Genomic DNA, 22,195 nt, shown 5'->3' with positions numbered 1-22,195 from the left:
TAAGGTTTCACTTGACTTTTTTTTTTATTAATGTTTCTACTTCAATACCTATTTATTTAGTCACTCCAAAATTGTGTCTTTGTTTTTGTTTTAACCTCTAAGGGTGTTGCAAACAGTGCTGTTATGTTATGAAAAACAGACTTATTTAGGTGAGGTTTTTTTTTGCTAAAAGCCACGACCCATCAAGTTCCCCCTTTCTGGAAATTCCGTGGCTTGGATTTTAACTTAATTAAACTTAATTGTACTACACAAATATACATTGTTCTTTGACCTTAGTGGTCAGGCCAGGTATTTACCTCACAAACTAATGATGAACATGTATATAGGAACAAAATCATAACATTTTTCTACTTACAGTGGCAGCAGAAAGGGAAGTGACACTGAAGTTTGTACTTAATTAGAATGGCCTAAAAATGGTAGCATTATTTTTATTGGAAAACAGCAGCAAGTCAGAACATAAAACTTAACAGTATGTTAACAACCCACACGTCTCTAAAACAGCTGTGGAAAAATGCAGCTATGGTCTTGATTCCTGTAAAAAGAACTGATGCTGACTGCAAGTGTGCAGGATTCTGTGTTGTCGTTAAACCGCAATCCACACTGTTCGACTGCTCTAGTCAAACAAATGGTACCATTCAGGAGTGTTTCCTATGCTGACCTGAGTCTCTGGCACATTATGACCAAGATTAAATCGTGCATTTCCCAATGCAATCACCTAGTTTAACATAATTTTGAAATTCACTAGAGAAAAAAAGGAGAAATTCTCAATTCGCATTGAGTAACCTTAAGCCAATCCACTAAAAAAAAATCTGAACTCTGTAATGTCATGACAGCCCTAGAAAATGTTACTCAAAATGCAACTTAACTTATGCTTAGTGTACTCTAAACAAAAAAGCTTTACTGCTGAAAACATCTATAAAATCATCCCATTGCAAAGCATCCATCTTTGCAAAAAAGAGTAAACCCACAACAACCCAACAGCAGAAAACAAAAACCCCAGACCAATCAAATAAGCCACGATAGTTTGTTTACAACTAGCCTAAATAAAATTCTTGAGAGGAAGGATGTATTAAATAGCTGAGCAGCACTTCCTTTGTGCTAGTACTTTGCAAGCGCCAGTTTGCAGAATGAAGTGAACTAAACTTTAACATCCTAAATGGCATGCCTACAAGTTGTATGAAGTCAATTTTCTTTCTTTCTTTCAGGTAGACGTTAAAGCAAGATATTTGCTCTAGATGATACAAGTGCATTCCCCCAATGCTATCTATCTGGCAAAACAAATACTCAAGCAAAGGAAGATAAGCAATTACTGTCCAATATAGGAAAGCTGTAATACTGGTTTGAAATGCTAGAATCTGTTTAAGCATGTTTGAAAACATTTAATGCTAGTACCTGAAAATTAATATATTATTTATCTAGTGTGGCTTTATAATAGAGTTCTAATTCTTGTTGCTCCTACATAAACGTTCTCCTCATAGGGTAATAACAACAGAGCTGCACTTGCAGCCTTACCTGTGTTGAGTCTTCCACTGCTGTCCATAGGTCCGAAGTTCTCATTAGTGAGACAAACCCACTGGTATCAATCACTGCGAAGAATGCTCTGCTACTTAGCGTCCATTCTACTGCTACCACCACCACCTTCCTCCCCACAAATAATTACCAATAAAAAAGCAAAACACAGTTATATGAAAACTAGGATAATATACTTGTAACTAAAAGCAGCATCTCTTTAAGAACCAGGCTTCCTTGATGGATGTTAGGCACACTTATGAGCTCCAATGTCCTGCATCAAGACTGGGGCGTCTGGGTTGGCTCTTCTGCTTCATCTAGAGGCTGTGGTGCTAACTTCCACTAGCAGAGGACAACACATGGTGGTAGTCGAGACTTCTTTTGCGGTTCTGCCTGTGTGTGTTTTCCTTTAATCAGACTGTAGTGTGAATGTACCATTCTCGGCCTGCTGCCACCTTCAGAAAAACAAACAAAACCAAGAAGCCCCCCATGCACATTTACTGTGAACCAGAAGATGCCAGACATGAGATTAATGCAGCTAGAGGTCCAAGTTCACTGCAATTATGTCTATTAAAGCCAATGACAGAAATACACATTTGGTGATAAGATTAATCTTTTTTCAACAGATCCTTCTGAAGTAGACCAGGTAAAACATGCTTTAATAGGCTCTATTTATTCCTAGTGTTAACATTAAGAGGCTATCGCAACTACCTAACACACACTAGTCTTTTACTAGAGGAAAAAAAATCTGTGTGGTCGGTTGCTTAATGTAGCATGAAACTTCAGGTTTCCAAAGGCTCTTGCTTGTGTCTCAGGTTAAGCTTTATCCTAAAGGAGGCAAATTTTTTATTTACAGGTTCACTTGGAAGTCAAGGATCTAAAAATGCCCGCCACCATGTCTATTTACATACCAGGATCTTGAATCTGTACACGAGTGAGGGTGAGTCAGCCAGACACCTGTGATCCCGACTGTCTGGGCTGTACTTGGGCAAGCACCCATCGGCACCAGTGCCCAGGAACACCTCGATGGCGCAGCTGAAGGAGTCACCGAGGTTCTGAACAGGATCCACTGTCACTCAGACACAGATTTCAGATCCTAGCAAAACAGATCAATGCATTTCACATTTTGCTAGTCAATTTAAAATTATTAAAGCAAGTTACTGCCAAGCCATTGTGACTGTGGTTCTCAGGACAGAAATTACCTAGGTTTAAGAGTATTTCCCTTTGCACTTGAAGACAATGCACTCCATGACTGCTACTATTAATTTATCATAGGCTTCAGTCTCTTCTTTTACAATTCATACTGATGGGGTTCTTACAGTGCAGCTCCTTTCTGAGTAAGCTTTTCCCTTCTCTTCACTAGAGGGCAACCCATATTCACATATAAGAAGCTACACACTGATAGCAATGTATCAAGCAAAATAAAGTTATTAACAAACTTACTGGGTTCTCATTGGGTTTCAGACCAATAGCTCAAATAAGGGACCAATTGAAGACAAAGTTATTTCTGATCTAATACTGCCTTTACCAGGAGTTTCCTTAGAAGCTGTTAACAGCTTCAGTTGGTGAGTGCTGTATGTGAGAGCACTGTACCCTGGGCCAGAACTCAAAAAAAAAAACCTCAAGACAGAGTGAGCAGCTTGGCTGAAACCAGATGCAGGTATTGTGCATCTAGTCTGCATTGGGAATAGCTGCAGGATCGAGTCCTGAGGAGTCTCAGGTGTACAACACATCTGACTAGAACAACTGAAGGAAAGGACTGAAATTACTCATCCCTCTCAAAAGAGGACAACAAGTTCTAGAGTAGGCAGCTTTAAAGCAAAACCACCAGAGTGAAGGGAATGTGCGATTACATAATAGCTGAGCAACAGTTTTTAGAACTGTGGTTTCATTTATAGGCACCTGAATTCTGCACCTCCCTTTGGAAAGCTTTTCCTCTTAAAGCCCATAAACAGAACCAAAGTCTGTTGCCGTTACACTAAATTAAATCATATTTCAGTGTTTTTGTATTTTACTTTTCTGCCATGGAAATACATAGACACAAAAACGTTGCTAAAAGAGGTACAGAACTAGTAAAATATGTATTCATCTCTTGTTAAATGCTCTTCTCTTCTTACCTTTCATAACATGCTGAATGTGCAAGTGACTCATTACCTTCTGTAAAAGCTTCATCAGCTCCTTCTCCAAATCCCATTGACCCATCAGATATCCAAAGCTCCTTCTTAGACAGAAGAAACATTTGAGTATTTAGACTGAACTCTGCGGCCACTGGGTCACTGACCTGTGGGGAAAAGGAACTGAATAACAAAATCACCTTAGCTTTAGCATTATGACGATCATTATTCATCGTTGCTGTAGTAGTGATGTGCTGATTGAGACTTTCAGCAGTACACAGTGATTGTACACAGGGAAGCGTGCAGTTAATTCAAACATGCAAGTGCCCCCACTGCCATGGCTATTTCCTTCATCCCCCAATCCTTTTCCTGTGTAGCATTAATTTCCTGTGTTACAAGGTAGCAGCGAAGACGATTACTGAAGCAGTATCTTTAAATTGAAATAATAACATTTCAGTTCACTTACAATTGTTTTGAGCGAACCAGATTGAGACATTCATTTAATTTGTATGCAGTACAGTTGTCTCTACAATTGTCAAGGCATTCAAAAACTGGATAATGAAGCAGAAAGATAAAGAGCAGCTCTAACATTCAAAAAGGTTAAATAGCTCTGACACATGGGCTTTGAAATATCCAGTACTTCGGGGGAAAAACGTAGGTCCTTTTCATATACTGGCTTAGGGATGCAATGTTATTCTAAGAGATTTTTAACAAGTCTTGTATGTCCATTGAAAGTCTCTATAATAGTCTACAACAGTAAGTTAGGGCTACTTGGTGCACTGCATTTTTTCTTTAATATAAACAGGAAAATTGTCAGAAAACCAGACTCACACTTAATGAAGTGTTTTACCACTTCTTTGAGAAATAACTCTACTGATTCAATTCTATTACAATGATTCCCAGTTTAAAAAAATCAGTCTCAAAACAGGTTAATTTTGAAAACAATCTTGCTTAGAACTAAACCAACACTACTCCCTGCCCATTCCCCCACCTTGCTGAAAGAAAAAAAAAAAAGCAGCAAAGTACTTAGGAATAGGTTGGACTATGAGGTAAATAAATGGAAAAAGAAGATTTTAATTACAAGAAAAAAGAATCATTTAGTTCACTTTTATCTCACCAGAGATGATGACATCTACAGCAATCTGAAAGCACTGTAAAAGTCTCCATCTGAAAACATTTCATTTTCTCCTGACAACTGCTACTGGATGGCCTATACCAGACCACCTGTTTCAGCGGTTACAGAACACCTGCCACCCAACCTTCATTTGCTTTTGGCCAGTTTTGCCCATTAGGCCTCAAGAAAAAAATTGTAAGTCCTAAGCAAAAGGCTGTACCTGTTGGAACCCGATGTCCGTATCAGACACAATTGCAGCAGGAGCTGCAGGATCACGGTCTCCTGACAACACCGAGGGTGACAACGTTAAGGCAAATTCTTCAAGACTGCCCACAGCTCTAGCACTGGCCTGCTCAATGGAAGGTGCTCACTAGGATTCAGGCCTCCAGACTCGAGATCCAGGGACACCAGGGACTTATGACTGTTCGTTATGCAATGAAAGCGTCTGACTGCATCCAAATGAGTTGATGCTTACTGATCTTATACTGCTGATGACTGTCTGGAAAATATGTTAAAAAAAAAAAAAAAAAAAAAGGCAATTCCCTTTGCTTCTCTAGATTGAAGTCAGAGTGCAAACTCACAGCAAAATCAGAGAGAAAACTCCATTCCTGCACAGGCTGCTGGAGGGTCAGCTCGCTTCGTAACTGTAAATGCGAGGCCAGGGTGGTCAGCAGACATCACCACTGATGACAGAGCAGAACATTGATATTCCTGAAAGAAAAAAAAGGGCAAACTGTAATTTGCCAAATTACTATTAGTAATTGGCATGGTATAAAATCAGCATGCAAAAGCAAAGAAATGAGAGTGGAAAAGAAATTAACTGATGAGAGGCAAGGAATGCTTATCTGCATAGAAGCCACCTACCATAATGCAGCTCTGTGCATTGTGAAGAACAACAATTCTTGCACAGGTTTTGTTCTTTTCTTAATCAAATACCATGTGCATAGTTATTTCACATACAACCATATTAAGATTTTTTTGTGTCCACAAAACTCTATAAATACATGAAATCAGGAAAAGATTTAGTGAAGGGGATATTTTTTGTAAAAGCCTAGTTATAAGATTATGAAAAATGATTTTTAATGCAACATTACTTCACTACCTTACACACAACAAAGAAAATCCCGTAGGACCAATCTAATTTCTTCACCTGAATAGCAAGTGAATCATTTACCATGTCTATTTTGTTAACCACTTATCTGTTCTTCAGTAACTGTAGTTAAATTCCATTTCCATATACCCGCTCGTTAATTAACTTCCATGATACATGCTGCAGTACTAGTTACTACAATTCTTTGCTATTTTGGCAGCAAATCTGATCATCTATCACATACATACTCAAAAAGAAAATTTTGCCTTCAGCTTGATTAACATGAGTATCTCTGAAGACTTATCTGTCTCTTGCCAGTGTGTCATCAATTTTCAGGGCTGAACAGAGAAACTCTCATCAATGCAACTGATTTCCTTGACATCCAGCAGCTATAACTGCTCCTTAAATTTAATTTAGCAGAAAGCAAGTTGATCAACATATTTAAGCAGCACTGCAAAACTGCAGGCAGCCAAAATATTCCCAAAGGCTGATAAGGAAAATGTCTTTTCATTGGGACTAAGGAATGAAAAGGTTTTACAGACAGTCACCAGATCTTGGGTATTTTGGAGCAATGTTGGAAAATTCTTGGAAGGTCACACTGGTGGTGCCTTCCCAGAAGTTCTCTCCGCAGTAACTGAGAGACCCTAGGATCTCACATACATCAGTTCTCATAGATAAACAAAGGTTCCTCGGCTACTGTACTGATAGAATCACTGCAGGGCAACTGGGGGATTTAAATTCAGTTTTATTGCAGGGTAACAAAGTGCTCTAAAGAAAATACTCTCACGTCTGTTTCTCCTAGTTCCTGCCGTCAGTTAAGGTGCAAGTAAATTACCCACAGCCATCCTGCAGTCTCCATCAGCAAGTCAGTGAACTTAGCTGAACTGCCCTTGTCCCACACACCTGGTGTTTTCCACCTGATAAATCCACATCCAATATCCTTTACTTAACTTTTCCACCCCATAGGTACACTGGAGATAAGTAAGACTGAATACCAGATACCCCATTTTTTTGCTCACATACTCTTAAAAAAAAAAAAAACGAGCAACATTTTTACGAGAAACTCACCCTCTGCCGATATTGGTTCTGTTTTTCTGGAGCGCACCGTGACAGAAGCTGCTTCGGACAGATCTGTTCCAGTCCTCCAGACACAAATAAGCACATAACCAGCACTTCCATCCGCTCGATACTCAGTGTTACCGAAGTACTAAGCAGGTTCTAAATACAGACAGAAATGAATATATTTTTAAAGGAGCCTCTTTTTGCCTGTTCTTGTGCACATTTACACGTACTGCTCTGCAGTCTGACTTTTAATCCATTAATGGCTACAAGAAAAATAAATGTTACCAATTTCCACTGCAAATCCCAATGATATCGACTGCCCACCTACAGAAACATTATTATGCACCTGCTTACCACATAATGTAAGCTTTTTATATCCTTTAAAAACAAACAAAACACTCACCGAATTAAATAAATGAAGTGTTATATATGTTTTTCACCTTATCTGCAACTGACAAAGATCTTGCACAGCTGGCTGTTTAGCTTACCATTTGAAGTAAAACAGCAATTTCAAAAACTTTGTCCATGTAGTCCAGCACAGATATAAGATGTGAGGCAGTTCTTCCATTATATTTCTGTTATGTAGAACAATGTAGATTTTTTTTATTGCTTACTATTAAAGGAAATATATACACATATATACACATTCCTCCCTCTCCACAAGATAAAGGCAGGATTTCAGTTTTCAGAGTTTAGACATTTATGATTTTAAATTATTGTCAAAGCATACATTTGACACAGATGGGGCAGATTAAAGGGTTACAAGCTGGTTTTTTTCCTGCAGTGTGACAAACTGACTTCAGTTATTCATAGGAAATGCAAAAAGTTATTCAATACAGGTCATGGAAAAGGTCAGTATTAAACTGGGTTTAGGCAGACTGTTGTTTAGCATAAGAGATCAAACATCACAAGTCTGTCTCAAGGAGCACCAGTTTAGCAGCCCTTCTGAATACTAATCAAGAAGAATGAAGAAGTGCACACTGGAGTCAAGTCATACCTGTTGCTTTTACTATAACTATCTGCGGCTTTACAGACAAAGTCTCCAAAATTCAATACATGGTCTTTACTTCTGCCACCTAAGCAATAGCAGCCTTTATCTTTGCCAGAAGTGTTAATAGAACCTGACACATTTTTCCTGTGTTGCGTATTATTGTTCATCTATACTAACACAATGTAAATAATCTCTCCAGTGTCACTGCAACATTATTTTAGCACAACAGCCAGCATCTTCTCTAGCAGAATTGCTACAATTACACAACCTGGCAGTCACCTAATACTCTTCATTTCTATGGTATCTCTTGGGGAAATCCAACTCCGAAAAGCTTTAGGAGGTGCAACTGTTGTCTCCTACAGCTGGGGTGATGGAAGCTTAGAGAAAAACACTGAAGTCCATAAGGAGTTTTAATTTTTGGCTATCTGGTGCTTTCTGGAGCTCGGCTGATTACTGAGCTTAGAGCCAGTCTTACAGCAGTGCCAGGCAGCTTCTCGTAACTCACTCTGCCAAGTACAGCAGAGAAAAACAGACAGGCTTTTCTGTAGAAAATAAAGCAACTCAATGATACAAGTCCCTTGTTGTAGAAATCATGTTTTACATTTTGGACCTGACCTGACCTAGATAAATGCTTTTGCAGACGTTCTATACCATCTATACCAATTCATACCATCTATACCATTCATACCAAGTTCTCCTCTGAACAGGGACAGCACTGCTTAGCTGACTGAGAATTTTATATTTGCCTCGAGGTACTGCTTCCTACATACTATATATACACACGTATATAAATATACAAATACATGCATACATACATATATAAAATACATACATATATTTTTAAATAAGAACTTAAATGCTCGCTACAATGATCCAAAAGGGAGTTTCTCAATCTTATTGTATTGTTAGTGAAAAATACTAAGCAAATACTTTTATTTCCAACATATGCACGCAAAAATAAGATTAAAAAAGCATCTAATTCTTTTTTTTTAATCACTCAAATGAACGTTTTCCATGTAAATATAGTACAACTCAAGAGAACTTTCCCTTAGACAACTGTGACTAGTCAAATGTTCAATAGCATTTTCTGTGTCTTCAGAGTTCTTAGTGTCCAATTTAGATACATCTACTCTTCAAGAAATAGGAAAAAAGCCATCATCCATGGGCTATTAAAAGCACACATTCAGCCCTCAAGGATGATGCGACTTGGCACTTCATGTCTGAAATTTAATCCGTTTGTATTATGTGAGCCCAAATATGATTTCAGTACCCTTCACATTTTACCTAGGAAATATTTTTAAAATATGTAACTTATTTTGGGTTTCAAAACCTAACTCAAATAAATAAATAAATAAATAAAATAAAAGGAAGCGGCCCAAACTTCTTTTTGAAGCTTGCAAATTAAAAACGAAAAGCAGATCATTTACGTATTTACTACTTCTCTTTCTCTTTTAGGACAGTTAGTAAAGAAATCATTATGTTAATTACCAAAGATTTAACTAAGAAAGCAGAATGGCATCTGACCTGAATGATAAATTTTAGTGAACAATAGAGAGTTCAGTCATGAAATGCCATTAACTATTCATTTAAAATCAGTTTTTCTTCATTAAAAATAAAAGGCTCTGTCTTGTTTCACCTGCAAATCTCTCCCCCCATTATTTTTTTTTAATTTCTTTTTACCTGTGGACCTGAAACCTGTTCTTACCGTGATGTCACTTAAACACACAGGCAAAGAGCTAATATGCATTTCCGCTTGCTTGTAAAAATCACAAGCTTTTTGCACGTCTCTCTTTAAAGCCTCTTACTGAACAACTGGACCCTTTGTTCAGCCAGACACAGACAGCATGCTCCCATGCTCCCATGTTACAGGCAAACGATACACAACTCAGTTTACCGGTTTAGGATCAAGGGTGTGCTACAAAACCTTCAGTGTTCTCATTTGGAGAGCCCCTAGATCAATGGATACCCATTATGTCTTGAATGTTAACTTGGTGTTTTTTTCCCATCTAATTCTTGAATACTTTACTTCATTTATGTCACTGCGGTGCTATGAGAATGAGTGTAAAAATTAGTTTCAAACATATTTAAGCTTTAAACCTTTTCATCCCCCAAGTTTTATGAAACTGGCACCTCTGGAGACTCTTGAGACCTAATAATGAGTTATTTCTGTTTTTTACATAATATGACTCTATGAGGAGCTACGGATCTTCACCTGAGGCAGTCTGTGGCAGGCCTCTGCTTATGACAGCAACAACAAAATCTTAGGACCCTTTTTCTGTATGAAGTCTGTTCATTTTAAATAATCCCCGGGCATATGTTTCCCAAACCATACTTGATCATACATTTTGATCAGTGACTTCCTCCTTATGCACAAATCACATCAAACTCTAGTAGAGGTGGTGGAAATGCGAATCTTTCAGATGTAAAATGGGGATAATTTTTTTATGACTGTAATTTGAGAGGTGAAAAACAAGCCTGTGTACAGACTTAACACTGAAATTTTTCATGCATTTCACTGAAAAAAAGTCACTGTATCATGTGCTTTATTTTCCAGTATAAGGACATTATGCAGAACCATTTGTTTAAAAAAGCAGTAATATAGGGCCCTTCTCAGAGGGATACCCAAATACATGAAAAACCAAACAACAACCTTGAACCAGTAAAACTAGAAAACTGCTTCCCCCTCCATCGCCACACACACAGAGCACATACCAGTGATCTCACCAGCTTTATGAAACTCTCATGAGACATCTTAACAGAACAGCTAGCAAGACAAAAATATTTCCATTCCCAACTCTGCTCTGGTATCTGACTTTCAGAAGGGGAATAGTGATTAAAATAATGTAAAATTTGAATATCTGTATTTATCTCACCTTACCGTACATTATTTTTACTGACTGAATGGATTTTCTGAATTATGCATGACTTGTGAACCACTCTGTGTAAATATTGAAATTACACCAACAGAAAATCTGACAACATACCAGACCGCTTTCTTGGATGACACTTTAAATGGCTTTCCTTCTTGCTGTAAAGCTTAATGCAAGTAAAAATTGTCTCTACATTTCTTTCTTTGTCTACTCAGAGTTTTCTCCTCTCGTTGTTAGAGGCATCACAGTACACTTCATTAAGACTAGTTTGACCAAGACTGTGCAAATACTGTTAAGTCACATCCTATATCAGAACTGTGCTCAGCCTCTTTTCAGTTGAAAAGAGGCGCTGTTAGGCTTACTATTGCCTTATTTCTTTGCTGAGACTAGCAATTAATTCAAGTTTTGTATATATACTTTGAATGTTAGCATACTGCACTTAAAAGAGCTTTAATCTTGACATATTGAGAATCAATGTACATGTCAAATTAGCCTCTAGTAACTCTACTTTTCAGCTTTACCTGATGGTTTCCAAATTATTTCATCTATAGTATTGTCACAAAACTAATACCATACCTGCGGAAACTACTGTAATCACAGGCTGTGCTGCAGTAATGTAAATCTAGTCCTTGCAAATCTACTTCAGAGTAACAAAGCTAATTCTGTATCTGGAATAAAAATAAAATCTAATCCTCAACCCCTACTGCAGCAACAAAACAGTGAAAGCCAAAATGACTGATTCATATTTACACTGTATCTTAAAAATAGTTCATGCCTGTCCCATCAGTTGTTGTAAGGAATAAGTGAATCCTAGACCCACAGTTTCAGATATTTAAAAAACAAAACCACGAAGAGAATATTTATCAGTAAAAGTTCTAAAGAGGAAAGTCCCAGCAAAACAAACGTGCTTCTTTGTACTCACCATCATCTACATCAGCCAAGATTATTACTTTAGTGCTCGGGAATTCAGTGCCAACTTGGCCTCCTAGTGGCATGCTCAGAGAAATATTGAAGGTCTCATCTTCCTCATAAAGGGAGTCATCAATAATGATAATATGACAGGTTTTCTCAGTCTCATTCTTATTAAAATTAACACTGGAATGACCTTCAGGACGTGAGATGCAGTCAGAAAAAGACAAGACAGTAGATGGTACTGTACCAGTAGCTGAACCTATGAGGAGAGAAATTAAATGACTTACAGGGAGTCATGACATTAAAGAAGCAGAAGAAAAACAGCCTTTTAAATTACACAAATTGAAAAGAATGTTTTATGCTGGAAGTGACTAACAAATATGCATTAATAACAAGTTAAACACAAGCAATTCTTCGTTTTCATTTATGGTTACATTTTTTCCAGTAGGAAAGTGACTTAGGGAATTCTTACTATCATCTGGAACCCTCATGAAACCTGTCCTGCTCCTGATTTCCTTTTCTCTCCAGTTATCCTGACTCATCTTTTCTGTAGGGCTTTACTTCAATCATGTTAGTGAAATGAGTCAAATAACTAAAAAAAAGCTCTCAAAAATATGCTTTGATCTAAATCATTTAGAGTACAGTCCTACTAGCAGTTCAGCAGTCACAATGTAAGGCAATTTTGTGCAGGAAGAAGGAAAGAATGCAAGAACAGCTTTTCCTTTTCATTTCTACGCGCCATCCTTTCATGGACCAGAATGCATAGGAAAGTCTCTGTGACTTTAGGATGAGCTCATCCTGCAATAACAAATGTGAATTTGAACTTCACTTTTACCTCATTGTGCAATTCCTACAAGGAATAAATAAATAAATAAATTACTCCATCTTACTTATGCTGCATTTGTTTGAAATACTTGTAATGTAAGGCTAAGACACAATATAAACCTAGGTCAAAAGGGCTATAAGGACAAAAAGCTTTAGCTAACTTGGTAAGATTTTCTGTGCCTCAATATACAACAAAGAAAGGGAAAATGTTGCTGAGCCCTTGTAAGTCACTGACGAATGAACAAATGACAGAATCCCTGACTGAGGATTCCTGCTAGCCACTCAGGCTGACTCTTATAGGTAAAGGTAAAATAGAAACAAAAGACATCAGAAGGCTTTTTTTTCCAACCAGAAGTTTAAGTAAGTCACAGAACTAAGGATGATTTCCCATTATCCTTGCCCATGAAGCATACATAATGTTCGTATCCTCTAAACAGACTTTTTTCCTCCTCTAAACAATCACTGCAGGGACAGGCACTTTCTCTTCTACAAGAAAAAGCTGCAGGCAATAAAATGGCGTCTCTTCCAAAAATACACATACATGCATGCGTGTGCACACACGCACTTACATTTCAGTCTTTAAAATATTCTTTAAGCAGAGAACTAGACAAATTAAAACATGCAAGTTGCCTGCAAAAATCATTTGTTCCAACCACTGAAGTTACTGGAAATACCTGCTAACAGGTGGATGTTTCCCAGCTAGATAACATACCTTGGAGTGCAGAACAAATGACCATCAATTTTTGACTGACATCACCAGATCTTCTAAGAGGAATTAGCAGTCCACCTACATCTTCCTCTACTCTGTATTGCAGCTGAGGAATATATGCTGTAGATACTGAGAAGAAAAACAAGCTGAGAAAAGGGGGGATACAGGCTGAACACCTGCATGACATTACATACAGAGTAAGAAGGTAGCCAGAGAAGTGCTTCAATAAAGAATACAAATTCCTTGTGCAGCTAGCTGAAGCTTTAAGACAGGATGGAACAACAGAACAAAGACAGATGAGGTACTTACAGGGCTTGCAAATGATCAGTACTGCACTTAATCACAAATTTTCAGGGAACAAGAAGTGATATATACCATCACCAGGATCCACAATTTCAACTATTACTAATGCTGGAATCTCAAAGGCAGCCATAACTGGGTCAGACAAAACAATCTGGAATGTTTCAGACGCTTCATATTGATTGTCTACAAATACCCTCACTCGCCAGGTAGCAGAAGCCTGTACTGGATTGAACTGGACCTGCTTCTGCCGTTTCCCCTTGAAGTCTTTACCTTAACTGCTACCATCTTTGGTTCCAATACCTGAGTAAAAATTCAGAGGAATTACTCTCCATATATTTTGAAAAAATTAAAACAATGACAACAAACAATTTTTAAATGCTCATTTGGTAGTTAGTAACCTTGAAAAAATAAAAAGACAGTTACACAACACTTTTCACTAACACTGTTGTATAGCTCATTAAAAATAAATAAATTAGGGTAGGTTCCTGCTAACATGTGCATAAGGAACTGTATTTACATTAATAATTCCATTGACTTCACCTGCTGAGCACTTGAAAACTATACAAACATCAAAAAAGTTAACACATGAGGATAGTTATCAAATATAATTTAAGAGAACTATTCAACAGAACCAATTTTCCCATTTGTATAAAAATATGTGGATTGAGTTTTCCAGTTATGCCTTCAGAAAAGCTGTAACAGCCTTTTAAGACAATTATTCATGTCACTTAGGGTGTTCAAGGCTCCACTGAAAGTGTAACTTAGTCATGTACATTTAAAAACAAACAAATATCACACCATTATATTTACTACTTTGTGCTGAAAGTTTCTGTTACTGCTCTGTATCTGTGCCGTGCTCATACACACTTAAAGTTTGTGAAGTTCTTTTGTCACTGTTACCTATGCACTAAATAAACCCTAAAGACTTGTCTCATCTGTCCAAATCTTGCTTGGATGCTCTCTTGCTAGATTAGTAAATAACTGGACATTTGACATGGAATTGCAGCTCAATGAGACAGAATAATGTTCTCAGGGTTTACTGTGTCCACTATGCTATGCAAATTTGCTTTTTCTCTCCCATCCCCACTTTTTCTTCCTCATTTAACTCTAAAATGCAGTAACTTGTCAGATTTCTATCATCTCTGCTGGGATATTATCCAAGCAGAATCTTTTCACTGTCCAGGTTTACAAGACTCCATGTTCTCACCTTAACAAAAATCAGAGAGGTTTGTGTCACAGATTCTAGAGCCAGAGATGAATCCATTTAGTTCAAAGCAGCAGATGATGATTTAACTCAAAGTAGGCTTTTCTTGCTATTCAGATCAGAAGGCTTTTGTTGTAGCATGAGTTCATAAAATAATGTTAAAGCATGAAGGTTTTGTAGAGCAAAAACGTAATACTCAGAAACTGGGAAATCCTTTATCGTGAACTTGCATGCAGGATGCTACAACTGATGCAAGGTTTCATTCGGCTTTTGTTACTTAATGCAGTAAAAACACTCAATGTTATGATTATTTTTTTTTTAAGTGAAGCTGTATAATACTTGCAAAAAATGTCATGTAAAGGACTCAGTAAAAGATTTTTTTTAATGCGAAGTGTTTTTACAAAATTTTAAGCCTGCATAGCTTTATAGCTAGGCTTCTTGTTCGTTTTAATCAAAGGTGCACACATACTGGCAGAATCCAACTGTGGATGTAAAGAAGCAAAGATCTGTAACTCACCATGGGGTTTTGAAATCCATTACCACCTCTGGCTTTCAATCCAGCATTAGTTCACATATACGAGCATTTTTTTTTATTGAGGTTCAACAGCAGCAATTATGACACGCTTTATTTACCTCCCCAAGTGAGAATAATTAATCCCTCTCAAGTCAATGGCCTACATGATTGGGGGAGAATCTGATGGCTTGTGAAGAGCTTCTCAAGGCAGTGGAGTATGAAATCATTCCTAAAATAGAACTTGCAGTTTCTCTAGTATAAAACTACTTAGGCTTTAAATGTGTGATTTAATATGCAGATAATATCCTGATATATTTGTGTTGAGCAAAGCAAATATTGTGAAGTGTGGGTTTAAATTATAAAACACTTAAAACCTTAAACCTTTTTTTTTTTGTTAACTTGTTTTTAAAACAGGGAGAAAAAAAACTTTCTGCTCAGTGCTTCTCAAACTCCTCGATGCAAAGAAGATTTCTCTGATTTCTATTTCACTTTGCAGAGCTGTCACAAGTGGGTACTCTGCTATCCCATGACAGCACACTCATAACTTGTGTACTTCACACCTGACACATCTCTTAGCAGATAACCCTTTGAGAATATCTAGCAGCTTTCAGATTTTCTTGTCACTCTAAGGCCAGCATAACACTGCCCTTGTAAAATGTGAAGTTGTAACTCACTTCACAAGTTGGTTTTGCAAGCAGAGACCGACTACTTCAAGATATCTAGGACAAATAACTTATTTATCAACTAAAGTTAATATGAAATGTATCTTCCTGCCAAAATAAAACAATATGTCATTTTCCAGGACTGAACGGGCACAGATCAGGAGACAGAGCATCCTGATTTCTGTTGTTTCACAATTGACTTCAGGAAAAAAGCACTGGATAAATAGCAGGAAGAGCACTGGATAAACAGCAGAAGCTTATTTACTGATTTGTTCTTATTTCTACTGATACAAACTCACTTAGATTTCTGGGTGGCAGCATTGGAAAATGAAACACAGAGACACACCTGAGCAATAAATATCTATACTATTGTTATTATTTTGCATTTATTATATATAAACAGAGGAACAAGCAACTGTGGAACAGCTCCTTAGCAGTTGCCTTTCCTGTTGCAAGAAATTTCAAACATTAAAGATTTACTTACTGATAAAAGAGGTTTATCCCAGATATCCTCTGCATCTTATGGTCACTTCCAGAAATTTCTAGTTCTCATCCACGACGTAGCACTCCCTCTCCAGCGAAATCCAAGCCCAGTTCAGTCAAAATGGCTGACTATTTAACACATCCCCCCCTGTGTAAAAGAAAAAGTGTCCTGAATATTACTTACTTACAGTTAGCAAAATGCAACTAAAATTTCCTTAGATCGCAGCTTAAATACATTTATATTTACCTCAGGACAAAACCAATCTCCTTTTTCACCTGTGGATACGAGAGCAAGAGGTGCATCACATGAACCACAATGTCTCAATTCTCCCAGAACTTCCATAGGCAACTGGCACACATCTTCCACATGATGGGGGCTAGCTCAGGGGTCACAGCCTCTGCCTTAGCACACCAGCTCCCTAACTGAGCTACCTATTAGCTCTCAGAGATTACTTTTTCAAAGATTACTTCTGTCAGGAGCAGGATTAAGCTGGGAAAATAACTCTTTGGGAGGTCTTTCATGGGTGATGTTGCAGTCTTACATTACTGACTCTCTTTAACAATGCTAGCATGTGCCTATCAACATCAAACATTAGCACAAGCCGAATTCGGCATCTTTTTTTGTTGTTGTTAATGTTAACTAACATTAATTTTATTCTTCCAGTCTATAATTATGCACTTTTGTTACAGAAGGGTCACAATCAAGATCAACCAACCAATTCAAGCACTCAATGTAACAAGCACCGGAAATGTTGGATTAAAGGACTTCATTCTCTACTAGTGCCCAGCTGGCATGTAATCAAAATCACCCCACAATTCCGATTTGCTTCAACATCGCAAATTCTTAGACTAACATCTCTACAGGAGTTGCCTCAGGCCTTTCAAATGTGTAGGGCAAAGTCCAGCATAGGATTCTCCTGCTAACTGGAAGCTATTCTAGATTATTCGTTGCATGTAATTTCAGTAAAAAATAGAGAGGTTATGGCTGTGTAACACCTGTCAGCCTGGAGTCAGTTTTAAGATGTTTTAAGTAGTTACAATTATTAAATAATTGTGCCTTTGATGAAAAAGTACAAGGCATTCAGCAGTGTTGTGAAAACACCATTGACATAAATAGATTTCTGAAATCACCTTAGCTGTAAGCTGAAGTTTAAACTTATATACCAGCGGAAATATATATATATTAAAAAAAAACGATTTAGCTGATACTATATTACTATATATAGGCTAGAAAAAGACTAGTGAAAGTATCATTCATGTGCTTCTTGGTGACCACTTCATTACAGAAAATATTCTACTTATCTTCAGAAACATCCCAGTGGATGACATTTTTGCTGCCAACAAAAAATGCTTTTCAGTGTGATCATTATATTTCTGCTAGATATCTTTACTGAGCCTTTATCTCTTGACAGACTCCGTTTTTTTTTTTATATTTTAAAATAAGACCAAACACAGTGGTTAACGTGGTGCTCCAAATTAACAAAGATTCATCAGCTTAGAAACAAAGGGAATCTCTGACTTCAGGCTAGATTAAAAAGCAACACACACACAAAAAAACTTAAATTCAAGAATAAATTAATGATCGGAAATTTGCTGGTTGATCAGTCTACAACTGCAGTCAAAAGCTCAAGCGTGAAGTTACTGACAAACTGCCGTATGGCCCTTTACAGAGCCAAAACCCACACGTAATGGGACCACCCATACACTTGTTTCCAGTCACAAGCACTGACATCTCTGAGGTCAGAGTTTGCACTGGAAAGCCCTCCCATGTACATACAAAACATACAGCTTCCTCTTCCACACACATGAAGCACACTTAAACGCGCAGGTAAACACACTATGGTATGTGGTTGTTTGGCAAAGACGTTCATCATTCCTCAGATATTCTCTACTTATTTTCTCCTGGAAATGTCTGTCAGGACAGGAAGGTTTTTGAGAGGGCCAGTCTGCAATATAACCATCTCCAGACTATTGAGCCATGACATAACATTGCTGAAAAAAAAAAAAAAAGTAAAAAGCCCCCTACACCATTATCATTACTGTGCAGCACACACACACACGCACAACCCCTGCATACTGTAGGGAAACAAACCCATATTGCATATGTTCAACTATAGCATTAGCAATCTCGGCACGGCGTGTATCACAGAACATGATGACTGACTGCTGGAGCTGACGATACAGAGCAGCTGCCATGAATCCTCAGAAGATGTCTTTTGCTTTCATCATCACTAGGAGAGATATGAGAGCAAGAGCTCAGAAACTGATACTATGCACAATACCAAGGCTCAACACTTGTTTACCATTACAACTTCTTCACCCATTCCTTATATCAGAATTAAGACAAGGTCAGAGTAGGAAGCAGTTAGATTTAAGGAATGTATTTTCTGTAGTTTTTAATAAATAAAGTGTAATCTAAGGAATCTATGTTGAGGATTTAGTATGACTTCTACTTTAAAAATAACAGGAGAATTTTATTCTGTAAACTATGTTACAAATATATACTTAAATCTCTGTATTTTCTTATTTAAACACAAACTTGTTAGATTATTTGCACATGCATCAAAATGCATAAAATTTTTTGGCCTCCCAGTTTTGCAATTTTTAGGAAGAATATATTTGCAGGGTCAATTGCCAGAAAATTTATACATTTGTGTTAAATATTTTATATTTGCATTTTTCAGAGAAACAGAGAACACCGAAAATGACAACAAAACATATCTTGCAAACTGGCCAGTATGAAGCATTCAAATCAGATGGTTGCCAGCTCTACAGCTGTGATAAACAGAGGTACTCCATCAAGGTATTATAATTAATAAGGCCCATAACTCTTTCACTACACAGCCCACCAACCTTTTCCTTCCCGAAGAGGGAAGCCTTCAAGGGACGTCTCATACAATCAGCTTCATCAATCTATCAAAGCCAGCACTGTTTTCCTCCTGTCAGAAGAAACTTCATAAAAATCTCCTGACTTTCATAAAAGAAAACATTCCATGTTCAGTGCTTTCCTAAAAATACTATCCTTGGTTTTATTAACCCTATGCTAGTATTGATGTCATGCCAAGTATTATTAGATTTGGGGGAAAAGACTAGATGAATACAGGGAGGTAAAAGCTGGTCATGTGCTTGGCACATGGGGCCTGCATGCTATGAAACATCAATTTTGTTGGTGTAGCCCTCACAGAGGGACCAAAAATATATTCAGCAGTTTTAAATTAGTAAAGAATAGTACATTAATAAGCCAAATGGCAGAACACTTTCTTTCTTTTTGCTCTGGTGAAAAGTACATCTGACCACCATCTCAGACCTTGTTTTAGCTTGGGTGGTTGGCAGGGTTTCTATCAATTCCATCAAGTGAAATTATGTCTCTTTACAACAGCTGCTCTGTGGATGCATGCATATTTGCACTTGATTTTGATTTGCAGATAACTAAGATTTACTGAAAGGGATCAGAAAGGGAGAAAACAGTTCAGATAAATAAACGGTGAAGGAAATAAACGGAATGAGAAGTTTGAGAAGCACAGAAGGAAGAAAGAACAAAAACAATCAGCTCAGAAAAAGTACATATATATAACTATGAAAAGGAAATAGTTCCAAAAGTTGGAAAACTTACAAAGGGAGATGAGAGGGAACAGAAAACTTAAATTCATTTGTAACTTTAGCTAAAGCATTAAGGTGCAGCAAAGTCACAAATGAGCAACTCTCCTCCCATTGTACAAAAATCTTCACAAATTCTTGGGCAAGGGAAAGATGGTGGGTCAGAAAACAGAGTTTGTTGGCAGTTTGTCGTTGTCTTTACCTGGAACAAAATGAATCTCACACTACGGCTCAAGCAGTCATTTTTTCAGAAACGTAATTTCCAAGAAACTAAAAAATGAAGCAAAACACAACGCTGTCCCCTGCCCCAGATAGCACCTTTCCCTGTATTTACACAGATGTACAGGTTTAAATGTTTTTTGGTGGTGGTGGAGGTGGTTGGTTTTTGCTCTTGTATACCACAATATCAGGCTGTGTTGTAATGAGTGAGTATTCTCAGGCTGCTATCTGCAATGACCAAACATTCTGGCTCAGAAGGAGCAAGTGGCAGTCCTGAGCGGACCAGCTAAACAGCTGCCATTAATCCCTGATCTTGTTTCATCTTCCTGCTTTGCTGGCACGCACATTAAGATCTAGCAAGCTACCTGGACAAGCAGCAGGCATACATGCTATTAGGTTTAGGGAAACTTTGTTTTGACAGAAATAACAAACTAACTAACTAAATAGCCTACAATAACCACTGACTGAAAATTCATAAATGGACTTAGATGTTCCTAAAAATACACTTTTAATTCTAGAAATAGTTTGTATAAAATTAACAGTAATTACAAACTGCAAAATGAAGATGTTTTAAAAAATGACTAGTTCTTTGTCTTCACTTTTGACACAATAAGTAGATTTTTCCCTCCTGAATGTCTCAATAGTTGAAATAACAGCATAGGCTATCAACCTATCAACCACTTTTTTCAGGAATAAGTCATCATCCTTGGCCTGTTCCAAGCCCTCTCATTCTTCATTTTAATAGCCATTTTGTATCTCAGCAAAAGAAAAATCTGGAGAAATGCTGGATTACTGGTGGAATTATTTCTAAATAAATGAGTCACTCTGGTCTCCTAAACACCTTAAGTCTGATTATAACATAAATTCCATTTTAAGAACATGCCAGCATTTGAAAAAACCTTAGAGTTGACTTGGCAGAACAAACAAGTAAAAAGAGAGTCAGCAAGTTACAAAATTACTTTTTTTTTTTTAATATCTAAATGCAGAATACATGTCAAAAGTGGTTGCTGAACAGTACTGCACTTCTGCTTTAAGTGTCTACAAGTAAAAATAGGGGAAAAATGTAGGTTTTGGAAAAGAGGACTAACTTCCAAAAGAGTAAAAATTAGCTGACAAAAAAATGCACCTGATCATTTTCAGTGCTCAAATCTCAAATAGTGGCACTGCCTCTTAGTAAAGCCTTTCACATGGCCTTTAAATCAGTATTTAATAGGTCTTTCACAATTCATGCCTAATGTCACTTATTGTCAGGAAATTTTGAGACCTTAATCAAACTGCATAAAGCTGCTTATACTCACAATTTTTTTTTCCTGTTTGATGTCGTTAGAGAGGGCGTTAAAGGAACAATCACGTTGCTGTTCACATTTCACTGGAGCCAATTCCATTACTGCAGCTTGTGGTGGAGGGCTGGCATGCACAGGTTAGATTACCTCGTCTTCCGTTTTTAAATCCAACCTAATTATGAGGATTTCATCTTTTCATCCTTCTGAATTCCAAGAGACCTGGAAGTTGACAGAAAAAATTGTCATTTGAGAATGATAAGTCAGTGCCTACAGTGAAACATTAACCGAGCTTGTGCAGCAGGAGACCAAAAGTCATACCCTTTCTCTGCCTTTGCTTGCCCACCCTTCCCCACTCATGCTCTGGGCTTATATTATTACAGAGATACAACCAAATTTGTTAGAAGTCATTCACACACGCAGTCTTAGATGCTTTGCTTCTTATGAGTTAAGTCTAGCTCCTACTCCTCAGTTAAGAGCAAACTGATTGTCTTCATCTACTCAGGTAGCTCAAACAATTGACCATGAAATCAGGCCTATAGTCCAACAAAGATATATACAAAACAGATGGGAAATAGGAGTTTGCCAGCTATTACTTCACAAAAGGCTTTGTCTGGACAGACCAGGAGACAAAAAGGAGGGAGAGAAATGGCAGAACAAAGGAACATCAGAACAGTAGAGATTAAAATATGACAAAATAAAATAAAAACAAAATAAAAATAAAATACTGGAACATG

General features: G+C 37.4%; 1 protein-coding gene across 3 annotated transcripts in view; it reads right to left on the bottom strand.

The window, feature by feature from the left end:
- Window positions 1–194: 194 nt before the first annotated feature.
- LOC308194747 (uncharacterized protein) overlaps window positions 195–22,195 on the bottom strand; it is a 96,377-nt gene continuing 74,376 nt past the window's right edge. Inside the window, exons 3-13 of one of the 3 annotated variants that reach the window (XM_080591039.1) lie at window positions 21,473–21,680; window positions 19,216–19,298; window positions 18,515–18,593; window positions 16,364–16,510; window positions 13,200–13,325; window positions 11,673–11,921; window positions 7,378–7,464; window positions 6,896–7,045; window positions 5,319–5,448; window positions 3,627–3,790; window positions 195–2,868 (exon numbers count right to left, since the gene is read on the bottom strand). In XM_080591039.1, the coding sequence (XP_080447165.1) occupies window positions 5,326–5,448; window positions 6,896–7,045; window positions 7,378–7,464; window positions 11,673–11,678 (366 nt within the window). In that variant the 5' untranslated portion in view covers window positions 11,679–11,921; window positions 13,200–13,325; window positions 16,364–16,510; ... (1 more) ...; window positions 19,216–19,298; window positions 21,473–21,680 and the 3' untranslated portion in view covers window positions 195–2,868; window positions 3,627–3,790; window positions 5,319–5,325. The other 2 variants (XR_013950822.1, XR_013950823.1) reach the window with 2 other exon arrangements.

The sequence above is a fragment of the Anser brachyrhynchus genome, assembly GCF_964034855.1.
Source record: "Anser brachyrhynchus genome assembly, chromosome: 4".
Taxonomy (NCBI): Eukaryota; Metazoa; Chordata; class Aves; order Anseriformes; family Anatidae; genus Anser; species Anser brachyrhynchus.
This window is presented reverse-complemented; position numbering and strand designations above follow the sequence as displayed.